The sequence below is a fragment of the Geotrypetes seraphini genome, chromosome 1 (genome assembly GCF_902459505.1).
Source record: "Geotrypetes seraphini chromosome 1, aGeoSer1.1, whole genome shotgun sequence".
Lineage (NCBI taxonomy): Eukaryota > Metazoa > Chordata > Amphibia > Gymnophiona > Dermophiidae > Geotrypetes > Geotrypetes seraphini.
This window is the reverse complement of record NC_047084.1, coordinates 263964979-263989902: the sequence shown is the minus strand read 5'-3', so window position 1 is coordinate 263989902 and position 24924 is coordinate 263964979. Positions and strand designations below refer to the sequence as shown.

The window sequence follows — 24924 nt, the reverse complement described above, 5'->3', positions numbered from 1 at the left end:
GGTCTCCTGTCTCTGGCAATGGAGTAATTTAATTACTTCTACAGGTAAAACAATATCATTTTACTATAAAATGCTCAGAGACTTCCAATTTAACCTTTCTCCTAACGTTGTTAATAAGTAGACACAAGACCTCAACATACAACTCACAGATAAAGAATAGACTAAATTATGGTCTAAAATTAATAAGCCACACCAAATTGATATTCAAATAGTTATACTGTCGGAAATCAAGTATAATACACTTTTTACTTTATGTAAACGGTAAAAGACCTCAGTGTTTCTCAAAACTGAGAAACTAACTATGCCAGTAAAAATACTGTCATAGAGAAATACATCCTTGGTCTTAAATTATAAGAATATAAGACCAAGAATATAAGACCAAGGATGTATTTCTCTATGACAGTATTTTTACTGGCATAGTTAGTTTCTCAGTTTTGAGAAACACTGAGGTCTTTTACCGTTTACATAAAGTAAAAAGTGTATTGTACTTGATTTCCGACAGAATAACTATTTGAATATCAATTTGGTGTGGCTATATATTTGAAGATATTCAGCTTGTATTATATATAAGGATTTGTAACTAAAATTAATAAGACTATTACTATCTGCTAGCATGTCCCAATCTTTATTATTCTTAATGTGGCGTGCCGTGTCAACTCCTTATAAGATTAAAAAAGCAAAATTACTATCAGAAGACCTTTGTTGGCATTGTTTAAAATCTCAAGGTACGCTCTCACATATGCTCTTTTCATGTCCCATGATCCAACCTTCCTGGATGCAGATATGGTCTTTCATATGCTCCATTTCAAATTGTACTGCAGACTTATCCTTTGATATTATTATAATGCGTTCTTTACATCCATGTTTTAATCTTTGTACATGTGAACTAAAATTGATTGATATAATGATATCTACTGCTATTCAACAAATTCTCCACAACTGGAAATCTGCATCTTTATTGAATTACACCTTTTGGTGGAACTCTTTATGTCTCTTTAAGCAGTTTGAACAGCATGCTGCAGACAGATTACAATATGGACAGACTACTCCTAATCGTAATATTTGGAAACCCATTGACATTTTTTACAGTCTATATAAATACTTTTCTAAAAACTGACATATACCACAACTGCCCTAATATGTGTATATTTCTTGATGTTAACTTTTGTGAACTGTATATGTTACTTGTTATTGCCTTTTTATAATAACTCAATAGAATACCCACTCATTAAAGACCTCTTTCTATCAGTCGACAAAATACTATTGCTATATAGAAAGAACAAACAAAGGTGGCGACCTTGCTCTCAAAGTGAAAGACTTCCTCCAGATTAACACAAAAACATTTCACTAGTCTGCATGATTTTGGATGACTGAAAAGTAATGTGTGATATTACCTCACTTTTCTATGCTGATTCTAGAACTGTTCTTAGTTTTCTTTTATCACATACAGTTTTTTTCACAATTTTACTTCAAAGATTTATTGCTGTGCCAGTAGGTAATGAGTATTGTTGGAGGGAAATGTCTCAATACTTGACGGGAAATTTCTCAGTACAGACCTGTACCTGTAAGCCTTTAGGCTGGCACAACTGTTGCTGCTAGTTGCTATTGTGTGACCTTGGAAGTGTTGTTTATCTCAGCCGCTTGCAATACCAGTGCTGTTCTCATTTTATTTCTCTATTGTGATTGCAGGTACTACAATGTGTGTGAACAATCCAGATGTTTTCTGTTACATTTGTGGAAATTATATAGTGCTTAAGCAAAGAAAGGATATAACAGACTTTGTGAAAAAAGCTTACTATGCTTATTTTAAAGTGAAACTTGGCGACCAGGATAAGGCATGGGCGCCAAAGAAAGTTTGCCGCTATTGTGTTGAGAGATTAAGATTGTGGACAAAAGGAAAGAAAATGTGCATGCCATTTGCAATTCCTATGTGTAGAGGGAGCCTAAAGACTACCTTAATGACAGTTAGTTTAGTTAATGTTCAGGGGTGCAATTCGAAAATTAAGAACCAAATTGTGTATCCAAGCATTCCTTCAGCCATTAGACCAGTTCCACATGGAGAAGACCTGCATGCTCCCCTTCCTCCAGCTGTTTTAGAGAACCTGGCAGAAGATGATGTCTTAAGTGAATTTGATGCAATCACCAAAGATGATACTGATGATGTCTACCAACCTGAATATGACTTTATTCTCACAGAACGATTCCTTGGTTTACTGCAATAACATAAACAAGTTAATGCACTTCTAAGGCACTAAACATGATCCTACTCAGTGGAGACTTTTTATGGACTCATCAAAGAGGAGCCTCAAAGGTGTGGTACTTCATAATGGGAGAACATGAAGCAACTTTTTACAAGTATCCAGTATGAGGAACACAAATGGCTTATCTGCGGTGACTTCAAAGTTATAGGAATACTATTAGGAGAACAAGCTGGGTTCACAAAAATGCCTTGTTTTCTATGTGAATGGGACAATCGGGCAAAGCAAAGACATTGGAGTGTGAGAGTTTGGCCAAAGCGACAAAATTCTGTGCCTGGAACTAAAAACATCCTGCTTGAACCACTTGTAGACCCCCCCCCCAAAAAAAAAAAGTCCTCCTTCCACCACTACACATCAAATTGGGCTTGATGAAGCAGTTTTAAGGGCTCTACTATAGGATGGGCCCTGCTTAAAGTACCTTTCTAAGAAGTTTCAAGTTCAAGTTTCAAGTTTATTAAAATATTTTTTAGACCGCTTATTCTGGTTTCTAAGCGGTTAACAATATACGATTACATAAAAACAAATAATAAATTACATAAGAACGTATAAAAACAGGGATAGTAGACAAAAGTCAAAGACGTACAAACTACACAACAATGGGATAGTAGGGAAGAACTACAATTGATATAGAAAAGGTAAGACATAAAAGGATAAGACAAGAGGTTAGGTAAAAAGTAGCTGAAATTTAAATATAAATTTAGCCCTTAAAAGGGCAATTATTATCCAAAAGCATCTTGGAATAAAAAAGTTTTTAATTTAATTTTAAATTGTTTTATATCAGATTCGTAGCGCAGATGAATCGGTAAAGAATTCCACAACGTGGGGGCAGTAACAGCAAAGTTATTGGAGCGCAACGTATTAATAGATTTTAACGAAGGTATGACTAAAAGATTTTGGGAAACTGAGCGGAGAGATTTTGGTGTGCTATACGGGATTAGGAGTCTGTTAATGAAATCAGGTTGATTGTTCAGTTTAGTTGTGAGTGTTAAAAGTAAAATTTTATAGCTAATTCTGTGCTCGACTGGTAACCAATGAGCATTGATCAAGAGGAGGGAGACTTGATCATAATTTTTTGCCCCGCTAATGATCTTAATAGCAGTGTTTTGGATGATCTGTAGTCGTCTAATCTCCTTTTTTGTAATGCCCTTATACAGAGCGTTGCAATAATCTATGCATGAAATCACCAAAGAATGAATTAGTGTATTTAGTGCAACTGGTTCAAGTAACTTAGATAGAGAACGTATCATTCTTAATCGATAGAAACATTTCTGGACGACTGTACTAATGTGGGAATGGTAAGAAAATTTACTGTTGAAAGTAACTCCGAGTAGTTTCAAAGTTGGAACAGTTTTGATGGGTACCAATTCTAGTTTCACAGGGGTTTGGAGTGTTATTCCTTCTTTAAACGGAAAGATCATAAGTTTAGATTTATTGATATTAAGAGAGAGTTTATTTGAATCTAACCAAAATTTGATTTTTTCAAATTTACGATTAATGAGGACTATTTCTTCCATATTATTAAGATCGATGGGATGGAAGAGTTGGTCATCGTCCGCATAAGTAAATGTGGAAAAGCCAATGGATTGGGAGACTGTCAAGAGAGGCGATAAAAAGTTGTTAAAAAAGAGTGGGGACAGTATAGAACCCTGAGGGATGCCATATTTAGAAGAAAAAGATTCAGATGAAGTTTCATTGAAGATAACTTTAGAGGATCTATCTAAAGTAGGATATGAACCAGTCCAGGACCTGGTCTGATATACCGATTTCCTGGAGTCGTGTTAAGAGTAAACTGTGGTCTATAGTGGCAAATGCAGAAGACAGATCTAATGATATGAGTAATACGGATTGATGATGATCAAGGTAGAAATTTCCCTTTATCACACAAGAAAAATTGAAAGCTGGAATTTTTGTTGGTCCTCAAATAAAGAAACTGATGAAGGATGAAGATTTTGATAAAACAATGAATGAGAGAGAAAAAGACGCATGGATCGCCTTCCGATCTGTTACTGAAAACTTTCTAGGGAATAACAAAGATCCTAATTACAGGGCCGTTGTTGAAACAATGTTGGAAAATTTCAAGAAGTTGGGTTGTAACATGAGTGTAAAAGTTCACTTTCTACATTCCCATATCGACTATTTTCCGGAAAATCTGGGACATTATAGTGAAGAGCAAGGTGAACATTTTCACCAAGATATTAAGGAGATGGAGAGGAGGTACCAGGGGAGATGGAATGAAACTATGATGACCAACTACTGTTGGATGTTGAAGAGGGACAGTCAAGATATTCAAGGATGTTAAAGAGGAGAAAGTTTGAAAATTAATGGAACACTGTTTGCTTTTTGTTTTGTTACAGGGTAGTCAAGAAATAAATTAGGGCAGTCCTTTACAGTATTTTAAAAATATATTTGTAATAAAAAAAAAAATGACCACACGTGAAATGGTATTTGAATACATTTCTGCTTACAGTAGTTAAAATCGTGAAAACATAACTTCTTATTTTGTGTAAAAACCTGATAGGCAAAAATGGAAGTCATTTCTTGAATCAGCATAAAAAATTGATTCAAAAACAACTACTTATAAGAAATCATCTGAGTAAAAGTTTTAAAATGCAGACTGGTGAATTCTAGCATGTCAGCTGTCCAGTCCAAGCATAAAAACCCATTCTCACGTGCATCCTCTTTTAGGTGACTCCCAAAAACTGGCCCAATGTAAAGGACACTTTCTACAACTTTGTGTTCAAAAACTCCCTCATCTCATCCAACTGCATACTACTAGGAGACTTAAATCTTCACTTAGAATCAAAAAACAACAACACAGACACAGACCTATTCACCTTTCTACAGGACCTGGATTACTCCTGATTCTCCTTCTGCTCCATGCACATAAAAGACCACCACCTAGACATCATTGCCACCTCAACCATGGACCCTCTGCATCCCTCTATATCCTCAGAAGGCAATTGGCAACAGTCACTCTGGTCAGACCATTACATATTCAAATTCAAGTTAAACTGGCTATAATCCAGAACTAACAAGACCATACCTTCAACTGCAATCTTAAACAGAGGACCAATTGATGAGGCCACCTTCTGGGCCAGCTATGACACCAAATTTCCCTGCTATCCATTGAAAGACTTCTGCACTGCTTTGGGAATCTTCAAGCAATAACACTCTAAATTGCATTGCACCCAATCAGCTCAGTGTCAAATGCCTAAGGAAATCGGACAAATGGTTTGACAAAGAGTTGCAAATACTGAAACGACAAGTTAGATGTCTGGAACATGCCTGGATCAAGACTAAATTGAAGGCACCAAACTGAAATGGTGAGAGAAATCACGAGAATACAAATTCCAACTAAAAGAAAAACACAAAAACTACTACTACTCCCAAATAATTCTAAAATACAAGCCGCAGGAGTCCTCCTTAGTACAAACCATTCCACCAACCTCACAAACATTCTGAATTCAAGGAGTTGTGCGCTCAGAGCAGTCATGAGCTGGAGCTCCTTCACCAATCCAACTTGGTCTCAATTTTACTTCCTATTTAAAAAATACACCCAAGCATATTTGACTCCTGCCCACCTGCTCTAATGTCTAAAGCCTCAGATAGGTTCCTGGCAGATCTTTACTCCTGGCTAATAGACACACTAAACAGGAAAATTCCCAGCAGAAAGAGGACACATTGTTATCAGACCTATCATAAAAGACAAGAAAAATACCACTTCTCAGCCTCACAACTATAGACCCATCGCACTAACCCCACTCTTCATAAAACTGATGGATGGGATAGTACAAATTCAACTGAAGAACTACCTGGAACACTTTCAGTTATTCCATGACTCCCAATAAGGCTTCAGACAGAAATTCAGCACAGATATGGTAATTGCATCACTCATCACTGACCTATACAATCTACTAAGCAAAGATCTAAACATGTTCATACTCCAACTGGACCTAAGAATACAGCTAAGCTTTGCTTTTTTTCAACCGTTATGGTTGTAAGCTGTGAATGATATGGGATTGTATCTAAGAAAACTGTGCTTAAAGACACATTTTTGCAATATTTTTGAAGACTGCAAAAAAAAAAAAAAAAGTGGTATTAAAGTGGTGGAGGGTTTTGACCAATGACTGGAGAAGCTCCTATATAAAAAATATATTCAGTCTCTTGAAGTTAGGACTGTTGGAGCAAGATATCTGAGGTGGGGGTTTTCTCCACTATTTGAAACTAGTACAGTCTCTATTCATATAATTGCTAATGTGCTTAGCCTGTTTTCTGGTTATACTCTATATTTTTTTAGACTTTGCTAGTGAGATTATATAGTTTATTCCTCTCTGTAACTTTAGTGTAAGCTTAAGAGTGAACAGATTGTGTGGTTTTACAGTGCCTCAGTTCCTGTATCTTGTAGAGCCAGTGGGAATTTTAATACATAGGTTTGTGATGATGTGTAGGCATTATGGAGGCAGAAATTGTGATTGGTGTCAGTACATAGTATGTGCCAAATAGTTATAATGAGCAGGAGGTGAGGAATGGCCTAATGATAGAACTGCTGCCTTAGCACCCTGAGGTTGTAGGATCAAATCCCAGTGCTGCTCCTTATGACCCTAGGCAAGTCACCTAATCCTCCATTGCTCCAGGTACAAAATAAGTACCTGAATATATGTAAACTGCTTTGAATGTGTAACCACAAAAAAGTAGTATTCACTGTGACATGAAAAAGTGTCTTTTCCCCTTCCCCCCACCTGATTTCCCCTATTTCATTTCACAGTACAATTGTTTGTTTCTGATCCTTTGCTAATACTTATGGAGGTGCTATTTGAGAGGGAGATAAGAGCATGCTGTGAAGAAACCCTGAATCTGTTGAGCATTTTTGTAAATGGTGAGAGGAATATAGCAAATTGTGGTGATCACATTAGTTTTCCATGTATACTCATGTGTCTGTATTTCTACACCTGAAAATATATTTTTCATATAAAAGCAGTTGTGTGGTAGATTGCATTGAGACAGGCCACAATGAAACATATTTTGTTGATTATATTCAAATTATGTATATAATAATAATAACAGTTTATATACCGCAGGACCATGAAGTTCTATGCGGTTTACAATGATTAAAAGATGCTACAAATTGAGTAGAATTAACAAAGTTAAAAGCTAGTGATTAACAGCTCTAGAGATCAGTTATTGTGGAATAAGATTGTACAGGTCAGTTACCTAAATACTTCAGGAACAGATATGTCTTTAGGTGGTTCCTAAATTCCCCATAAGTAGTAGGCATAAGCAATTGTTCCAGATCTTTACCCCATAATGCTGCCTGGGTTCATATTATGGCCAAATATTGGTCCAGGAATAAGGATCCTATCTCTGGTCTCCCTTCTTTATCTCATTTTCTCTCCCTCTCCTGTCCCACCTAACTTTGATGCATTTTATATTGCTCTAGGCTCTGGCTGTTATTGCCCTACCCATCTCCTGCATGAATCATGCCTCCAATTGGTACAAACAGCAGAAGCAGTAGTTCACCCTCTGTATATGCCTTCTTAAAGGCACAGTGACTCATTGGCTGGCAGATATTATATGTAGCTAGCCTGCAAACTCCTGCACCTTTAAGATGATAGACTATTTCCAGTTTGTTTGCATCAACAGCCTACCAGAAGATGCCCAGTCCAACCCCTCCTTTCCCCCTATAGGATAATCTATGTTGCTTAAAATCAACATGAATTGAGTGATATAGGGCTAGATGCACTAAATTGTCCGATAGTCTAACGATTGTCGCTAAACTGGTTTGACTGGTTTAGCGACTGATAGTATTTGCTGACCCAATGCCTAAAACAACTCGCAGCTTGGTTTTCTCTGATTCTGGCATGCAAATGAGGTCATTGACATTAAAACCAGGCATCCGATCGATGCTCTAAACTTATATGCCAGAATCGGATTGGTAAGACTGACCTGGGAAAGCCAACAGGTAACCTGTTTTTTTCACTTTTTTTTCTATGGGCACAGATGTTTTGCCCATAAAATAAAAATTTTTAAATGCCGGGCCGACATCTTTCCCCCTTCCCCCACCCCTGCCCTGATGACCCCAGTACCAAAAAATCAGCATGAGGGATGCCCACTACATCTACATCCTCCCGCCACAAAACCCCAAAACACAGTGATCCCCCCCTAGCAAGGACCCCCCAGACCTACCCCCACCCCTTCTTCCCCAAAAATCGGCAGGAGGGATACCCACTTCCTCCTGTCGCTGTGACCAGATTGATCCCTCATCACTATGAGCCCCCTAATTGGCCTCACCCCCTTCCCCACTCACCTTCCTAAAAAATAATAATAATAATAGTTGTCAGGAGGAAGTGGGCATCCTTCCTGCCATTTTCTTTTTTAGGAAGGAGAGCGGAGAAGGGGAGGGTCAGTTGGGAGCATGGTGAAGGGGGTTTGGTTCACAGCAGCAGGAGGGAGTAGGCATCTGTCTTGCCAATTTTTGGGGAAGGAGAGGGGAGGGGTCGGTTCGGGGGGGGGTCCTTGCAAGGGAGGGGAGTCAGTGCAGAGGTGGTTCGCGGTGGCAGGAGGTAGTGGACATCCTTCCTGCCAATTTTTTTATATCAGGGGTCATTCGCTTGGGGGAGGGATTGTCTCCTTTTTTTAATGGGGTAGATGTTGGGCATGTGTAAAACACAGACAACATCTGTGCCATTAAAAAGAAAAAAGCCCCAATAACAGTGACAGGAGGTTGCTTTGGGGCTTCCCTGCCACTCAGCTGTTTGGGTTTCCCCAAACCGGCTCTGCGTATGTGTCAGTCATTATCAGTGACTGTTGGGACAGATTACAGCGAACCTCAATGCAAATCATTTGCATGGAAACTTGTTGGAGCATTGATCGCAATTCCACAATCTTTTCCTCAATCAGCCAACAGCGACTTGCACCGTCTTAGCGATTGTGTTTAGTGCCTCTAGCCCTGAGACATTTGAAATTCTGTACTTACAAAACATGCTTACAAATGGAATTTTTGGGTATTATTCACTTTAGCTTTTGATACTTCAAATATGTTTATTTTGTAGCAGACTCTTTTTTTCTGTGTTTTACCAGGGTGAACTGGTGACTGCATCTAAAGCAATTATTGAGAAGGAATATCAGCCAAGAGTGATTGTGAGCACAGCTGGTCCAAACCCCTTTAATAAACTCACTGATCGAGAACTGGAAGAGTATCGCAAAGAAGTAGAACGTAAACAGAAGGATTCTGAAGGTTTGTTGCTCTGTATGATATACACGGTGCCATTAATTTCTTATATACTATATTAGTCATAATAAACCCAAAGAAACAGGCAAGACTGCTATTGCTGAAATTCAAAAGTTACAACTTTAGGTAAAAGTGGAATCTTGCTGATGTTGGCAGGCACCATTCTAACAGGTCTTGATGTTTTATACTGTGTGGCAAGTGAACGCAGGTTTCCTGCCACTAGAGCAGTTAGGTATGTAAGAAATTGCACAGCAGTGCTCTGTGATAATGTGAAAGGCTTCTGTTTCCACACCTAGGACCAATAACATATACAGTCCCCAGAAGGAAATAATTTCTAACCTCACTTGTACACCTACCAGCTAACTTGAATGCACTACTACCCAATTCTGGAAGACATTTCTTTTAAATTTTTTAAACTTTGTATTAAACATTTAAGAATGCTCATAATATAGCAGCTGTAATGACATGGCATAATAATACAGAATAGGTAAAGACTAAATGAGTTTCAGATGCTCAACATGGAATATTAAGGTTATTGACTACTTCCAGTACAGTTCCCCCTCCCCAAATGTTCCCTCCCCTTATAATTTCCCCCTCACCCTTCAACTCCACCCCCTCCCATTCCAAAACAACTCCAAAGGTTCTTTCCTATTGCAGTAAGGGAAACAGGGCATAAAAGTTCTGGAAGGAATTTTAAAATAATTTTTGTAGTACTACTGAACAAACACAGTACAATGAAGAGCTTACAATCTAAGTGGATACCTGAGGCAGTGGCAGATAGTGATTTGTCCAAAGTCATCTCACAGTGTGTCAGTAGCAAAATAATTTGAGCCTTGACTTCCCTGGGTATCAGCCTTTTGCTCCAACTTCTAGGCTACTTCAGAATTTGCATTTCAGTTAGATACTGTGTCTGTAATGGTTGAGCTAGTTAGAAAACAATAGAGAGATTAAAATAGTGTAGAAAAAGTTTGGGATGCTGTCAGCTTCTGAAGATTCATGGTACTGTAGTTAGGGTAGGATTATTTTGGCCAAGAATCCCTCCGAAGAATGAGGAGACTTCAGGACAAAATTAAAATAATGTGCAGCTGCTTCATATTCTACATTACATTACATTAGTGACTTTTATTCCGTCATTACCTTGTGGTTCAAGGCGGATTACATTAGAGGTTATCTGGACATTTCTAGACGAGTTGAGCGGGTTACTTCAGTAGATTGAAATGCTTCCTGCGGAGTTAGTTTGTCTTGATGGATTTCTTGAATAGCAGGGTTTTTATTTCTTTTTTGAAAGTTTTGTAGTCTGGTATCGTAATCAGTAGATTGGATAATTGGTGATCAAGTTTCGCTGCCTGCTTGGCTAGTAGGCCATTGTATATTTTTTTTGCATTTGACGTCTCTGATTGGGGGATGTGTGAATGGTGTCTGGGTTCTCCTTTGCCTGGTTGTGGTAGTTTGGATAAAGCGGTTGTTCAGGAAGGCTGGGCTGTCTCCATTCATGGCTTTAAATAGTAGACAGTAAAATCTGAATCGTATTCTTGCTTGCATTGGGAGCCAGTGTGAGTCGAGGTATGCAGCGGTGATGTGGTTGTATTTCTTCAGTGAATAGATTAGTCTCAGGGCTGTGTTTTGTACTGTTTAGTTGTTTTATCATGACTGCGGGCAGGGGAGGTAGAGGATATTGCAGTAGTCTAGAAGTCCTAGGACTAAGGATTGGATCATGAGCTTGAATTATTTTCTGTTGAAGAATTTTCAGATTTGCCTTAAATTTTGCATGACCGCGAATGATTTCTTTATTTTATTGATTTGTGGTTGCATGGTACAGCATCTATCTATCATCACTCCCAGAAGTTTTAGGGTAGGTTGAATGGGGTATGGTTGAATGGTTGAATAGGGTTGAATAGGGTTGAATAGGGTAGGTTGAATGGGGTATGGTTGGGATTTTGTTTTTTTTCAAGAAGTATAAATTTTGTTTTGTCTGGGTTCAGTTTTAGTTTGTGTTCTTTCATCCATGTAGCCACTGTTCTAGTGTTCTGTGTAGTGTGTCTGTCATGGAGTGTGTTGGTTGATCAAAAGGAAGGAGGATGGTGATGTCGTCTGCATAGCTATATTATGGAGTGTGTTGGTTGATCAAAAGGAAGGAGGCTGGTGATGTCGTCTGCATAGCTATAAGAAGTTAAGCCTAATTTGTCTAGGCAGGTGCCGAGGGATGCAATGTAGAGATTGAAGAGTGTTGGGGATAAAGGGGTGACCCTTGAGGTACGCTGCAGGGGTTGGACCAGGGTTCTGATTTTTCTCTGCTTGTCTTTACCCTGTAGGTCCTGGATTGTAGGAATCCTTGAAACCATGTGTGCACCTTTCCTGTGATTCCTATTGTTTCTAGTATTTGTAGTAGAATGTCATGATCTACCACGTCAAATGCTGCGGTGAGATCTAGTTGTATAACCAGCATTTTTTTTGCCTGTTCTAAGGTGTTGTCTAGCTGTGTCCAGGAGGGAACCTAGTAGTGTCTCTGTGCTGTAGTTGATTCTGAAACCAGACTGTGTAGGGTGGAGTAAGTTGTGGTTTTCTAGGTAGTTGGTGAGATGTTTAGCTACAAGGCCTTCCATTAGCTTGACACATAATGGCATTGAGGCTATGGGTCTGTAGTTGGATGGTAGATCTGTTGCTACTTTTGGGTATTTTATGATCGGGGTGATGATGATGATTTCACTGAGGTCTTGTGGGAAAAGGCTTTCTGTGAGCAGGGATTGTATCCATTGTATGAGGAGAGTGCGGAATTTTGGGCTGGAGGATTTTAACAGGTATGGAGGGCAATGGTTGAGGTCGCAGGCTGCGTGGCTGCATTTTTTATAGAATCTGTTTAGGTCGGACCATTGTATTGTGGTTAAGTCGGACCAGGTTCTGTCTGCTGCTGATGATCCTTTTTCTGGGGGCATTGTGATCTCATCCAGGTGGATTGGGGTTCCTGTGAAGGTTGTCCTGGCTGTTATAATTTTGTTTCTAAAGTATTCAGCTAGTTTTGCAATATATACTGCTAATTATGCCCAATCAAATATTGGTGCATTTGATAGTTCTAGGAATAGTTGGCATGGTTTTTCGTACATTTCAGGTAAATAGGATTCCAGTTTGCTTTCCCTCCCAATTCTGAGGCTTTATATGGCTAGCAATTTTACAGTGCAGTGATGTTGCAAGACATTAATGGAAAGAGTTAGGAGACAGGAATATTTTATTTACTCACATTTGATCTTTCACCTTTACATTGTGAGAATCCCAATGCAAGTTACAGGCAAGATAAAGAAAGCAATAGTGGTTTAAATAATATAGCAAAACTAATTTAAGATATAATAAAAAGTATAGATTAGTTTTAAACCCTTAATATGAAATAACCAAATATCAGCAGAGCAGTTTGTTTATTTATTTTATTTTCTCTTCCATTCTCGCAGGGGAGCTCAAAATTGTTTTCATGTATTTTTTTCAGGTACTCAAGCATTTTTCACTATCTGTCCCAGTAGGCTCACAATCTATCTAATGTACCTGGGGCAATAGGGAACTAGGTGGCCCACTCAGGGTTACAAGGGACAATGTGGGCTTGAACCCACAATTACAGGATATCAAGGCTGTAGTTATAACCCCTGCACCACACTTTGACATCGTATGGTAGAAAATAGCAAGATTGATAGAGCTGGTAAACATAGTTAACAAAGCATGGTAAAACATAAAACGGCAGAGCATAGCGCGACAGTCATAGTACTGCAAGCGTGGCTGACAAAGTGAGAAACGACTTGGCAAAAACGGTAAGACAAGCGTGCATAACATGGAAGACATGGTACAATAAACATTGAGCGGCAAACTTGGTATGAGATTGTGGCATTAGTGAACATATTATGGCAAACATAATATGGTAAATATGGTGTATAGTAGAATATATTCTAATGTATTAGGACAAAAACGGTGAACAGTATGACAAGGTGTGGAAGAACATTGAATGAGAAAATATGGTATGGTCTGGCATGGGACGAATCACCTAGCACTTGAAGCTTGGAAGTTGGGGCACTTCGTCAAAAAGTTAGGGGAATTTGGATCGGTACACTTTCATAGAGGGTCAGGGGAAGAGGTGAGTTTTTATTTCCTTCCTGAAGCACAGTAGACCTTCTAGTGATCTCATATGGTTAAGTAGTTTATTCCAGAGGCGCAGTAGGTAGTGCAAGTAAGATCTTTTCTGGGCATTCTCAAGGTGAAGGGTGCATCCCAAGGGCACATATAATCGCTTTTCATCTTGTAAGCGGAGCAATCGATTCCAGGTGTAGGACAGAAGGGCCAGGCATAGGGCCATTTAGGCCGGTACTATGTCATGGAAGAGTTTGTAAGCCATTACTAGGCCTTTGAATATACATCATTGGTCGATTGGCAGCCAGTAGGCAGCACGCAACGCTGGGGCGTTTGGATCTCGTGACAGCAAAAGCTGGAAAGATGCTAGGTTGCATAGGGAGAGGTATGGCCAGTAGGAAAAAGGAGGTATTGATGCCCTTGTATAAAACTTTGGTGAGACCTCATTTAGAATATTGTGTACCATTCTGGAGGCTGCACCTTCAAAAAGATATAAAAAGGATGAAGTTGGTCCAGAGGAAGGTTACTAAAATGGTATGTGGTCTTCATCATAAGGTGTATGGGGACAGACTTAAAGATCTTAATCTGTATACTTTGGAGGAAAAGCGGGAGAGGGGAGATATGATAGAGACATTTAAATACCTACGTAATGTAAATGCGCATGAGTCGAGTCTCTTTCATTTCAAAGGAAACTCTGCAATGAGAGGGCATAGGATGAAGTTAAGAGGTGATAGGCTCCGGAGTAATCTAAGGAAACACTTTTTTACAGAAAGGGTGGTAGATACATGAAACAGTCTCCCAGAAGAGGTGGTGGAGACAGAGACTGTCTGAATTCAAAAAGGCCTGGGATAGGCACGTGGGATCTCTCGGAGATGCGGTTGGGCAGACTAGATGGGCCATTTGGCCTTTATCTGCCATCATGTTTCTATGTTTACCTTGGTGGACTTTTTTTGTGTTTTCTTACAGGATCCAAGGCAACATGATTTTATTAAAGGTAAATCGTGCCAAACGAATCTCATTGAATTTTTTGATTGGATGACCGGAGAATTGGTTCAAGGACATATGCTAGATGTAACTTACTTAGATTTAGCAAAGCCTTTGACACGGTTTCTCATAGAAAGCTCTTGAACAAACTTGAAGGGCTGAAGTTAGGTCCCAAAGTGGTGAACTGGATTAGAGACTGGTTGATGGATAGACGCCAGAGGGTGGTGGTTAATGGAATTTGCTCTGAGGAGGGAAAGGTGAGTAATGGAGTCCCTCAGGGATCGGTGCTGGGGCCAATCCTGTTCAATATGTTTGTAAGCGACATTGCGGAAGGGTTAGAAGGAAAAGTTTGCCTTTTTGCAGATTATACCCAGTTGTCTGGAGTTGGACACTTTACTCTTTGACTGGAGTGACAAGTTCCTTTATGCTTTCTCTCCAGTACCTCTACTCAGGAAGACTCATCTCAAACTTCACCAAGAGCCAGCCACCATGATTCTTATAGTATCTTGGTGGTTTCGACAACCATGGTTCCCTCCCTTTTCACAAGAACATAAGACTAGTGTCAATTTGTAAAAACACATCGTAGACAATTGGCAACTGAATTTAATGATTTAAAAAAACTGCCAAAGCTGCTTTTGGATTTCAGTGAAGTACTATTAAATGACATCATTTGTGTCATCTGCCTTTAATGTTGCAACAAATCTTGTCTGCTGAAAAGACTCCTACCATCTGCAACATCCTTCCATCATGTGCCCAGCTGCTCAAGCAATAGATTTATCCTTCATTGCTGGCATCAAGGAACATTTCTGACTCTTAATAGACACTTATTTTCCTGTTCATCTGCTATACAGTTTAGGTTCTCGTCTATATCCAAGTTTGAAAGACAATCCAGTTACCTTCCCAGATGTTGTAGAAACATAGGCAACTTTGGGAAGGTTATACCAAAACCAGATAGAAATGGAAGTCTCTATTTGTGATATATAAACAGTTGTACAGAATATTGTCCCTTTTTATAGTTTAATAAAAAGATTTAAATATAAAATCATAAGTGCTCAAAGCTGTCCAAATGGAATAGAGTCCATTGGGATGGAGACAGAACTTGTGGAATGGAAATAGAGCCTGCAAGGATAGGGACAAAGCTTGCAGGGATGAGACAGGGACAAACTTTGTCCCCGTGTCAGATTCTTAGTGCTTTTCATATTCCTGTGTACAACAAGCCATTGTCAATACATCCTTTGGTATCCAGATTCATGAAAGGTCTCTACCATACCAAGCCACCAATCAAACCTGCAGTGTCTTAGGACCTTAATGTTATCCTCTCTAATCTCATGAAGCCTCCATTTGAACCACTCAACTTCATCCCTCAAGCATCTTACTTGGAAAGTAATCTTCCTTATAGCTCTTACATCTTCAGGAAGAGTCTGTGAATGTCAAGCACTTGTCAGGTCCTCTATACACAACATATCACGATAGGTTGGTTCTTCATACTCATCCCAAGTTCCTCCCTAAAATCGTTTCAGAATTTCATCTCAACCAGAGTCTTCCAGTATTCTTTCCAAGACCACATTCGCACCGTGAAGAAGCTGCACGGACCGTACATGTGCACTAGCTTATTACTTGGATCAGACCAAGCGTCACAAAACTTCTACTCAGCTGCTCCTGTCTTTTGATCCTTATAGACTTGGAGTTCCTGTCACAAAGAGAACCATCTCCATGGGGCTGGTAGACTTCTCCTTTTGCTATGCTTGAGCTGGGCTGATGCTAGCATGCCGTGTAACTGCACATAAAGTTTGAGCAATGACCACTTCATTAGTTCATCTAGGTTCCACTCCCATTGAGGACATCTGTAAAACAGCCACCTGGTCCTCAATTCATATATTCACGCCGCTGAAGGAGGGCAAAAAGCAGCTGTCCTGGAGGTTTCCCTTCCTCTCGCCTTTACAGGTTCCTTTTTTCCACCTTTTTTTTTTCCTTCAAACGGCAACGGGCCCCAGCATCGACATCAATCAAGTAAGTTCCACTGTCAATCAAGCGGTTCTGCTCGGCCAAAGCTTCCCCTGTGACATGAGCCACCCTCAGGGGAAAGAAAGTGACCCACAAAGGTGAGGGGAAGGGGGGCAGATGATGGAAGTTGGGGGGGGGGGAGAGAGAGAAGGGGCAGATGATGGAATGGAGGAGATGAGAGAGAGAGAAGGGGACAGATGATGGAAGTGAGAAGAAGGGAGAGAGAGCAGAAGGCAGATGGATGTCAGTTGAGAAGGGAGAGCAGATGCTGAATGGAAGTGGGGAAAGAACACATACTGGATGGAAGGAGGAGATAAATAAAGGGGGAAGAAAATAGTAAGATAATGGAGAGGTGAGGGAAAGGGGTGACAAGCTGTGTGTAGACACAGTGAAAAGAGGGAAACGGGACTAAATAGTAAGAAAGAATTTAATTTAGATGGAGGCAGAAAATAGAGAAGGAAGACCAGAGAAGAAAAGGGAAGAGAGAGCAGAGAATGATCAGATCTGAGTGGAGGAAATGAGAAGAGAGATATGCTAAAAACCACAGGGGGGAGGGAAGGATAGAGATGCCAGACCATGAGGGGAACAGAAGGAAGATGATGGATGCTAGACCAAATTGGGGGGTGGGGGGGGGCAGGAGGAGAGATGGCAGGGAAAGACAGACAGTGAATGGAAGGGGCAGATGCTGGACTGAAGAGACAGAGAAGGTTATCATGCTGCTGTACCGGGCCATGGTACGCCCTCACCTGGAGTACTGCGTCCAGCACTGGTACTTTAAGAAGGACACGGTACTACTCGAAAGGATCCAGAGAAGAGCAACTAAAATGGTTAAGGGGCTGGAGGAGTTGCCGTACAGCGAAAGATTAGAGAAACTGGGCCATCCCAGTATTGTTTGGGGAGTCATTTCGACCAAGTAGTTCTATTAAAATTTATTCTCCATTTATTTGCCAACTACCTTTTGTTTTTTTCAGGCTCATGATAGAATCAAACACGTCTTCTCAGATTCATGATCCTGGCAGCTAGAGAGTCCCACATGTGATAATATGCTGCCTGGTTGTCCTGGGATAAAGCTCAGTAACCTGTAACAATTGTTATCTGAGGCAGATATTCTCACAGCCCTCCCACCTCTCCTAGTTGGCTTCTTAGCTTTATTACTGAACTGATAATCCCGCGAGCTGACATCAGGCAGGAAGGCACTTGCATATGTCTGGTACAGGCAGCCTTGAGATTTTTAAAGTGACAGTACACTTTTGCACTGTCTATACCAGGCTCCATGGATGACATCACCCACATGTGATATCTGCCTGGTATCTTTAGATAACACCTGTTACAGGTAAGTAACTGCTTTTCAACCCCCTCTTAATCTCATATTGTGTACTGCTAAGGACTATGACTTTCTGATCTTGTACAACACTTTGATAGGAGGCTTTGAATGAAGCTCATTCAAATTAATTAAATATCTGGGTAGTACAAAGTTGCATGAGAAATAGGATGCAAAGTTGTAATGTTTATCTACGATAAGGCAAGATAAATAGGTTTGCAGTACTCATAGCTGAAACAAAGAGTATTGTTGGCTGAAAGGATAAATGTAGTCTGATTGTCAAGGCAGTAGGCTGAGAACAAGGCGAGCCAGTGTTCAAGTCCCACTAATGGGCCTTATGATCAATTGCCTCATGTACAAACACAGGGCCTGTTTACTAACCTTCCAACCCTTTACCCCCCAAAAAAACAAACAAACAACAAATGGCTGACAACCTGACCTGAGTATCAGCCTCCCCCCCCTTTACCCACATTAAAAAAATGTGCCTTGGTGGTCCAGTGGCTCTTCCTGGTCCCTCCCTTGCATCCTCACATTACATTTCTTGGTGGTCTAGCAGCCCCCCAACCCCCTCCAGTCACCCTGGTTGTCTGGTGGATACACATCCCCATATATCCAGTAATGTTAGTTGGAAGCAGGAACAATGCTCACTTGCTCCTACTTCTCCAGGCCACCATCTTGAAAATGGCAGCACATTTTTTCTCAAGTACCTAATTTCATTTTAGTTTGATACTTTGTAAACCGCTTAGGTCAGTAAAATGCAGGAGCAATATATAAAATCTTATATAAACATAAATACATACTGAGATGTACTGAGCAGGGCTTATCATATAAGGGAGACTATACCATTTTATTTAGATGAAATGTTTTTCTATGCTTTACTCATTCTGTATAAATATATAAGTACTCTCGGAAATTTTGATCTCTTCTAGAAATGGATCTTCTAAGTTGCACATTTGGCTTTCTCTCTTTGACAGTCTTAATCCTAAAATTCTGCCGAATTATGCTATTTATACAAAAAAAATAAAAGTGTAACTTTATTATGGTATAACTGCATGCATTTCCTGTTTTCCTATGACATTGCTACACCTTTCCTAGGTAAGTTTCAAAAATATGGAGAGATCCTGGCTGGTGAGACTGACATTTTAATTAAGGGTCATAGCTTTGAGCTGCAACACACCTCAAGTAGTGATGAAAACAGGCAGGACTTGAAGGATAAATCAAATTCATTCTCATGTCAACAAAAAGAAGCAGACGTGAAGATTCAGCAGTCTGACTCCTTGAGGAACACTGAAATCGTGGCTGAGTTAGTTCCTGGTTCAGTTATTCAGCGAGAAGGACTGATGTCCCCCCACAAGGAATTTCATATAGCTGTCATCCATGCACTTAACTCCAACCCTGACCTGTTTACAGAAACTTCAGGTACTAATGAATTATTGAACATGGGCTGTCAATCAACAATTACACTTCTTCCTTAAATTGCACTTCTGGAGACCCCCATGTCTCGACCTTCTCTGCACACTTTTGGATCTGTTTCAGCTTATCTACTGGGGAGGAGACATAAATGATTTTCTTTGATTGGGGAAGTTGCTTGTGGTTGTGTGAGAAAAAGAAAGGGACTCATGCAAATTAAAGTGGATGAAGGGAAACTGCTTTTTTTTTTTTTTGCTTTCTTTGATTATAGACTGTTAATGCATTTTCTCATCAAAATTGCCTTAAATACAACAGATCATGAACAAAGACATGCTACAAAATTTATCTGGAATTTCTGTATATTAACATAGTTATAACCTAATGCTCTCTCTTTGCTATGCTCTGAATAATTTGTATAACACATTAAATTGTAATCAAGCACTGGAAACCATTCAAAGCAAGTAAAAGTTGTTTCTCTCACTTTATGGAACTGTTTTTGCCAGAGAATATAATAGTTCCCTCCCCGGATCAGGGGTTCCTCAGCCTAGTCCTTGGGACACACCCAGCCAGTCTGGGTTTCAGAATACCTACAATGAATATGTACAAGAGAAATTTGCATGCATTACTTCCATTATACATGCATATTCATTGTGGGTATCCTGAAAACCTGATTTTGGTTTGTGTGTCCTGAGAGACTGGGTTGAGAACCCCTGCCTTAAATTTATTAATAGTCTTATCCTTGAGTCTCACATACTTCCTGCTCAGCACAGAATAGAATCTGTTGGTTCCTCTTGGCTTGAGAGATTCACATGGTACTGGCTTAAACTTAAATGACAAGCAAGTGACTTAGTTCAAATGCAGTTGAAAGTGCTAAGCTTGATCCTACATCACAGAAAAAAGTTAGACAGCTAGTGCTTGGTAAATCACTTTCTTGCCTGATAAGCCATGGATCTAGAAGAATGGTCCCACAATATTGTATTGAAAGCTATGAGATCTGCCCAAAAAGTATACCTTTGCACAGTTCCTCTTCTGTTTTGATTGTTTTGACAAACCAGCCTGGCCCCGTAAAAAAAAATTTTCATAATGAAATGTGGTATAAGCAAAATTAGTACGGCAACCAAGTCTGCTCTGCAAATTTAAATGCATATTTGAAAATATGGGAAAAATCCCAACCCTTCAACTTCAGTTTACTGTATAGTTCCACTCTCTTCTGTGTAACATATTGCTTGTGAGCCACAGAAAGCTTATCATAGAAACAGAGAAAATAACAGCAGATAAAGGCCATATGGCCCATCCAGTCTGCCCATCCATACTATTTCCTCCTCCTCCTCCTCTCCCTATGAGATCCCACATGCCTGTCCCATGCAGAAATGCTGTGCTAAGCTTCAGTACATAGCATTCTAACACATTCTTTAAAAAAAACATTTCTTCTTGATGTATAGACTAATGGTAATCAAATTCCACCAAAGTGAAGGCTGCTAGAAAAAAGAACAGATTATTGCAGCAATATGCATTCATTAGTTGTATCATAAGTAAAATGCCTCCCTTCATGCCACTATATGGGCAGGGACCTGCTCGCACACTGGCAATAAGGAAGACATTTTTAAAAACAAAAGCAAAAATTCACTAGTGAACCAGGAGGCCCCAGACCCCCTGACCAACCCTGAATCCCCTCTGGGGTTATTAGATCTAGGAATGCCTTAAGCTCAGGAACCCAGCATATTTGTTTGTATATGCCATCTATGATACTTAAATCACAAATCTGTCTCCATTCAAGAGACCAGAAGAGGGCAAGATAGCTGTTCAAAGAAAGCAATCATTTTTCAATTTCACACTATTTTAAAAAAATTACTGAGATTGAAATCATTTTTAAGCTAATTTGAAATGCACAGTCAATTGAAAATGTAGTATGGAAGATGGTTAAAGCTTATGTAAAATAAAACATAAGAGTTTCCTCAGGGTAACAGTAATGGCCCAAGTGAGAGTATGATACGGTTATATACAGAGGAGAAGGGCAGTACTGGACAGACTTACACGGTCTGTGTCCCGTATATGGCTATTCATGAAGATGATCTGGGAAGGGCTTTGACAATTGGGATGGTTTAGAAGGGCCAGAATGAGCTTTGATGGAGACTCCAGTAGATGGAACCCATGCACAGTATCAGGCAGAGCCCTGGGTTTCTGGCCCAGAAATATATAAGAAAAAAGACAATTTAAATCATTAATTTATAGAGCGTATACGGTTGGGCCATGGATTGACTGGATGGACCATTTGGATTTTTATCTGCTGTCATTTACTATGTTACTATGTTTTCTATTAGGTAGAAGCTGTGCTTGCACCATTAAGGCAAATGCAAAAGAGCATTTTGGTACGCAATGGCTGCCTCTAGGAGGAATCTTGTGCTAGAGCAATTAGCTGATCTCTGTAGATGTGCTAAGAGCTTGCTTTCCTCACATGTACCAGTGACCACTGTCAGCTCTTGCACACACATTAATGTTAAGTCAGGAGGCCACTGAAATCAGGTTCAGGTTGCTGCCTGGATAAACTTGATTATATTACAGATATATTAAAATTATATATTTCCTTGCTTTGAATGGAACCAGACAAAGAGAGAATAATTGAATCACTTATCTGTTTATGGCACAGAAGGCCTCTGAACCATTCTCTTTCTTGTCTGCATCTGTAGACCATCCAGAAGAATCTAGAAAAGATAAAGAAGAGGACCTTCCAAACCACAATTTAACTCGCACTCCACCCAGCACTCCGATTAAACAAGAAGAAGGTATGAAGTCTTATAAAAAGCAGAAGCCCTTCTCTAATTCAGAAGGAGAACATATGACAGTAGGGGCGGGGGTTGGTAAACTTTAGAAAAAGTATCACTCTTAGACTGTTAAGACCAATAAAGAAGTGTGCATTATCTGCAAGGCTTGTATGATCCCACTATCTAAATTTTGCTGGTTTTTAGCAACTTTGACTTGTGTGGACCTCTGGGTGTCTAATCAAGCTGCTCTTCTAAAGAGTGACCATTGATGCAGATGTCGTCCCACATTGACCTGTGCACATTGTGGGGAATTTGGAGCTACACACCAATGCACACTTCTTCAGTGTTGTCATTGGATTAACATGTTTGGAGATTTTTTCCCTCCACTTTTGGCTTTCTTATTCTTAGCGATAAATGAAGATCTGTAGTGCTGACTTGTAAAGTTATACTAGTTAATACCCCTATAATACTGAACTGTTCTGTTCAACAGTCTTGTGTGCAGTCAGTGTAATCTGATTTTCTTTTTGTGTACTCCTAATCCTGTTTATGGTGACAGATCACTTGTCAGTTACAAAGTCTTTCATTCACTCCATCTCATTTCCTCTCAAGAATGGTGTCACCCATTCTGTTTGTTTAATTCAATGGCTGTTTTGAATGCATAGATTTTTCTACTTGTGCTTTTTTCTTCTTGTGGCTGCATTACAAACAGGAGATGGATATGCTAAAGAGTACCTGTTACCATAGTAAGTATCATCCCATTCTCTGACCCGTTTCTGCTTTTTTTTTTCAGTATCTTCTGTGTGCTTTGCTTCATTCTCTTGCATCTTTCTGTTTTATTCCCTTTGGTTCTCGTTTTCAAAATAATTGCCTTTCTGGTGCAAGGACATACAAGTCCTGACAATAGGTGATATTGCCATACTTGCGAGTTGATTGCAGAAGGATGACATTTACATTCTTCAGTTCCGCTGCCCATTCCAGTGATGTAGAGCTCCCTTCAGTTTTTTCCTTCTACAAGCAAGTTGAGATGTGATTCTGATCTGCTCTTATATCCTTTAATCATTTTTAGGGTTATTTTCTGAGTTCAAGGTTTTTTGATGCTGGACAGGTCTCCTGTGACCCCCGGGGCAGCTCTACCTGGGAGAAGACATAGACTGGGTCAGACATTTGCAGCTGGCAAGGCTGCCCTCTCTGGGTTCCTGTCTTGCCGGCCTGCATTGGAACTTGTGGAGCTCAGGGTCTGTTCCCCTTGAAGCTAGCTCGCATCCTGATTTACCAGGTGCTTGAGCACAGGCCATTTGGCCCCATTTTCAGTCCAACAGGGCTTAACAGGTGGTGGCTGCATACGTTATTTCCCCTGCTTGTGTGTGGATCAGTGGGAGGGTTGAGGTTTTGGTTGGGCTTTGGTATGATTGGAATCCTGAAGATCCCAACACGTGGACTGGTTTGCTGAGCAAGAGAGGCAGTGTCTTCTGCATTTCCAGCTTCTGCAACAGCTGCAGGAGGCTAACCCAGCAGAGATGGATAATGAGTACTGCCTATTGAAGACTATTGGAAAAGCAGGGGAGAGGGGTCCTGAATTTTCAGGTTCTGATGATTTCTGGGGCTGTTTTTAATAATAATAATAATAACTTTATTTTTCTATACTGCCATAATCTTGCGACTTCTAGGGTCCCCCACCTCCAAAATCCCCTTCCCAGAATTTTTTGACCCTTAGGTTGGTTTTCCTAGGTCATCTTTAGTGTGACTGCTGCTGCAATAGCCATCTTGAATTTTTCCAATTTTGAATAAAAGCCTCTATCTGCCTTAAAAATCACTCAGTTTGGTTTAAAATCACTCGGGATTGACTCCTCCAGTGAAGATACCCCTATGTCATGCCAGATTTGCAATGAATGACCGACTTAACAGCAGCCGCGTGCTGTAGGGCACGTGAGGGAGGGATGGGAACCTCAGACTTAGCCCTATCTGGCACCCTCAAGGCTGGTGATCATGGAGGACCCCTTGTCTAGGGAAAAGATCACCTCTGAAACCTTGAGATGGAGCACAGGTGAAGCACAGGTGCATGGCTGCTGAGGATCCAGGAAATGGCAAAATGAAGCCCAGAAGGGCACCTAGACAGGGATTTTGTTAGTTTATTGTGGAAAGCTTATTTAAACTTGAGGGACTTCCACATTGGTCAAGGGAACAATGCTATCTGCACAAGGGGACGTATCCTCTCCCAGTGTATTTTCTTCAGCAGAAATTCCTGAGCAGGAACGAGAGGAACAATCTGAAATGACTGGGGAATCTGGATTGCAAACAGAGACGGCAGGCTAGGAGACTGTAGTCCCTCTTGAGCAAGAGGAAGACCAGAGTGTAAGCCACATATTTAAATGACAGTGTTGCTGGAGCTTATCCTAGAGTTGCTGCAGGAGTTAAACCTGGAGACTCTGGCGGTACAGTGCTCTATTAAGTGCTTTCCAGGCACAGACATCATTTTTTCTGTTGCATCAGGATCTTACTTCTCTAGTTATGGAGCATTGGCAGGTCCCGATGGATTCCTTAAGGGGAGCTAAGATAATGACAATGCTGTATCCTGTGGCTCTTGAATTTCAGAAGTTTTGTCTAGCCTAAAATGGTCTCGCTGGTAGCTCAGGTTACTAAGCGGACTTTGCTCTCTAGTAAGGGGATGTAGTCTTGAAGGATATGCAGGACCACAAAGTGCATGTGGTCCTCAAACATCAGTTTGAAGCCTTTGCCTTGGGATTTAAGGCAGCCTCTGTGGTCTCTCTTGTGGCCCTGTCATACTAGAGTCTGTCGTACCACAATCACAGACGACAAGATGTACCTGCAGCTAATGATTGCAGGGATTGACTA

At 40.2% G+C, this 24924-nt stretch overlaps 1 protein-coding gene across 10 annotated transcripts in view; it reads left to right on the top strand.

Annotated features, from left to right (window-relative positions):
* The window catches only part of ADD1 (adducin 1), a 251869-nt gene that overhangs the window by 214256 nt on the left and 12689 nt on the right, over window positions 1-24924 (top strand). For 4 of the 10 annotated variants that reach the window (XM_033950494.1, XM_033950510.1, XM_033950502.1 and 1 more), the window contains 3 exons: window positions 9336-9492; window positions 18995-19318; window positions 21997-22092. In XM_033950494.1, coding sequence (XP_033806385.1) covers window positions 9336-9492; window positions 18995-19318; window positions 21997-22092 — 577 coding nt within the window. Of the gene's footprint in view, window positions 1-9335; window positions 9493-18994; window positions 19319-21996; window positions 22093-22780; window positions 22815-24924 lie in introns of all 10 variants that reach the window. The other 6 variants (XM_033950528.1, XM_033950556.1, XM_033950547.1 and 3 more) reach the window with 3 other exon arrangements.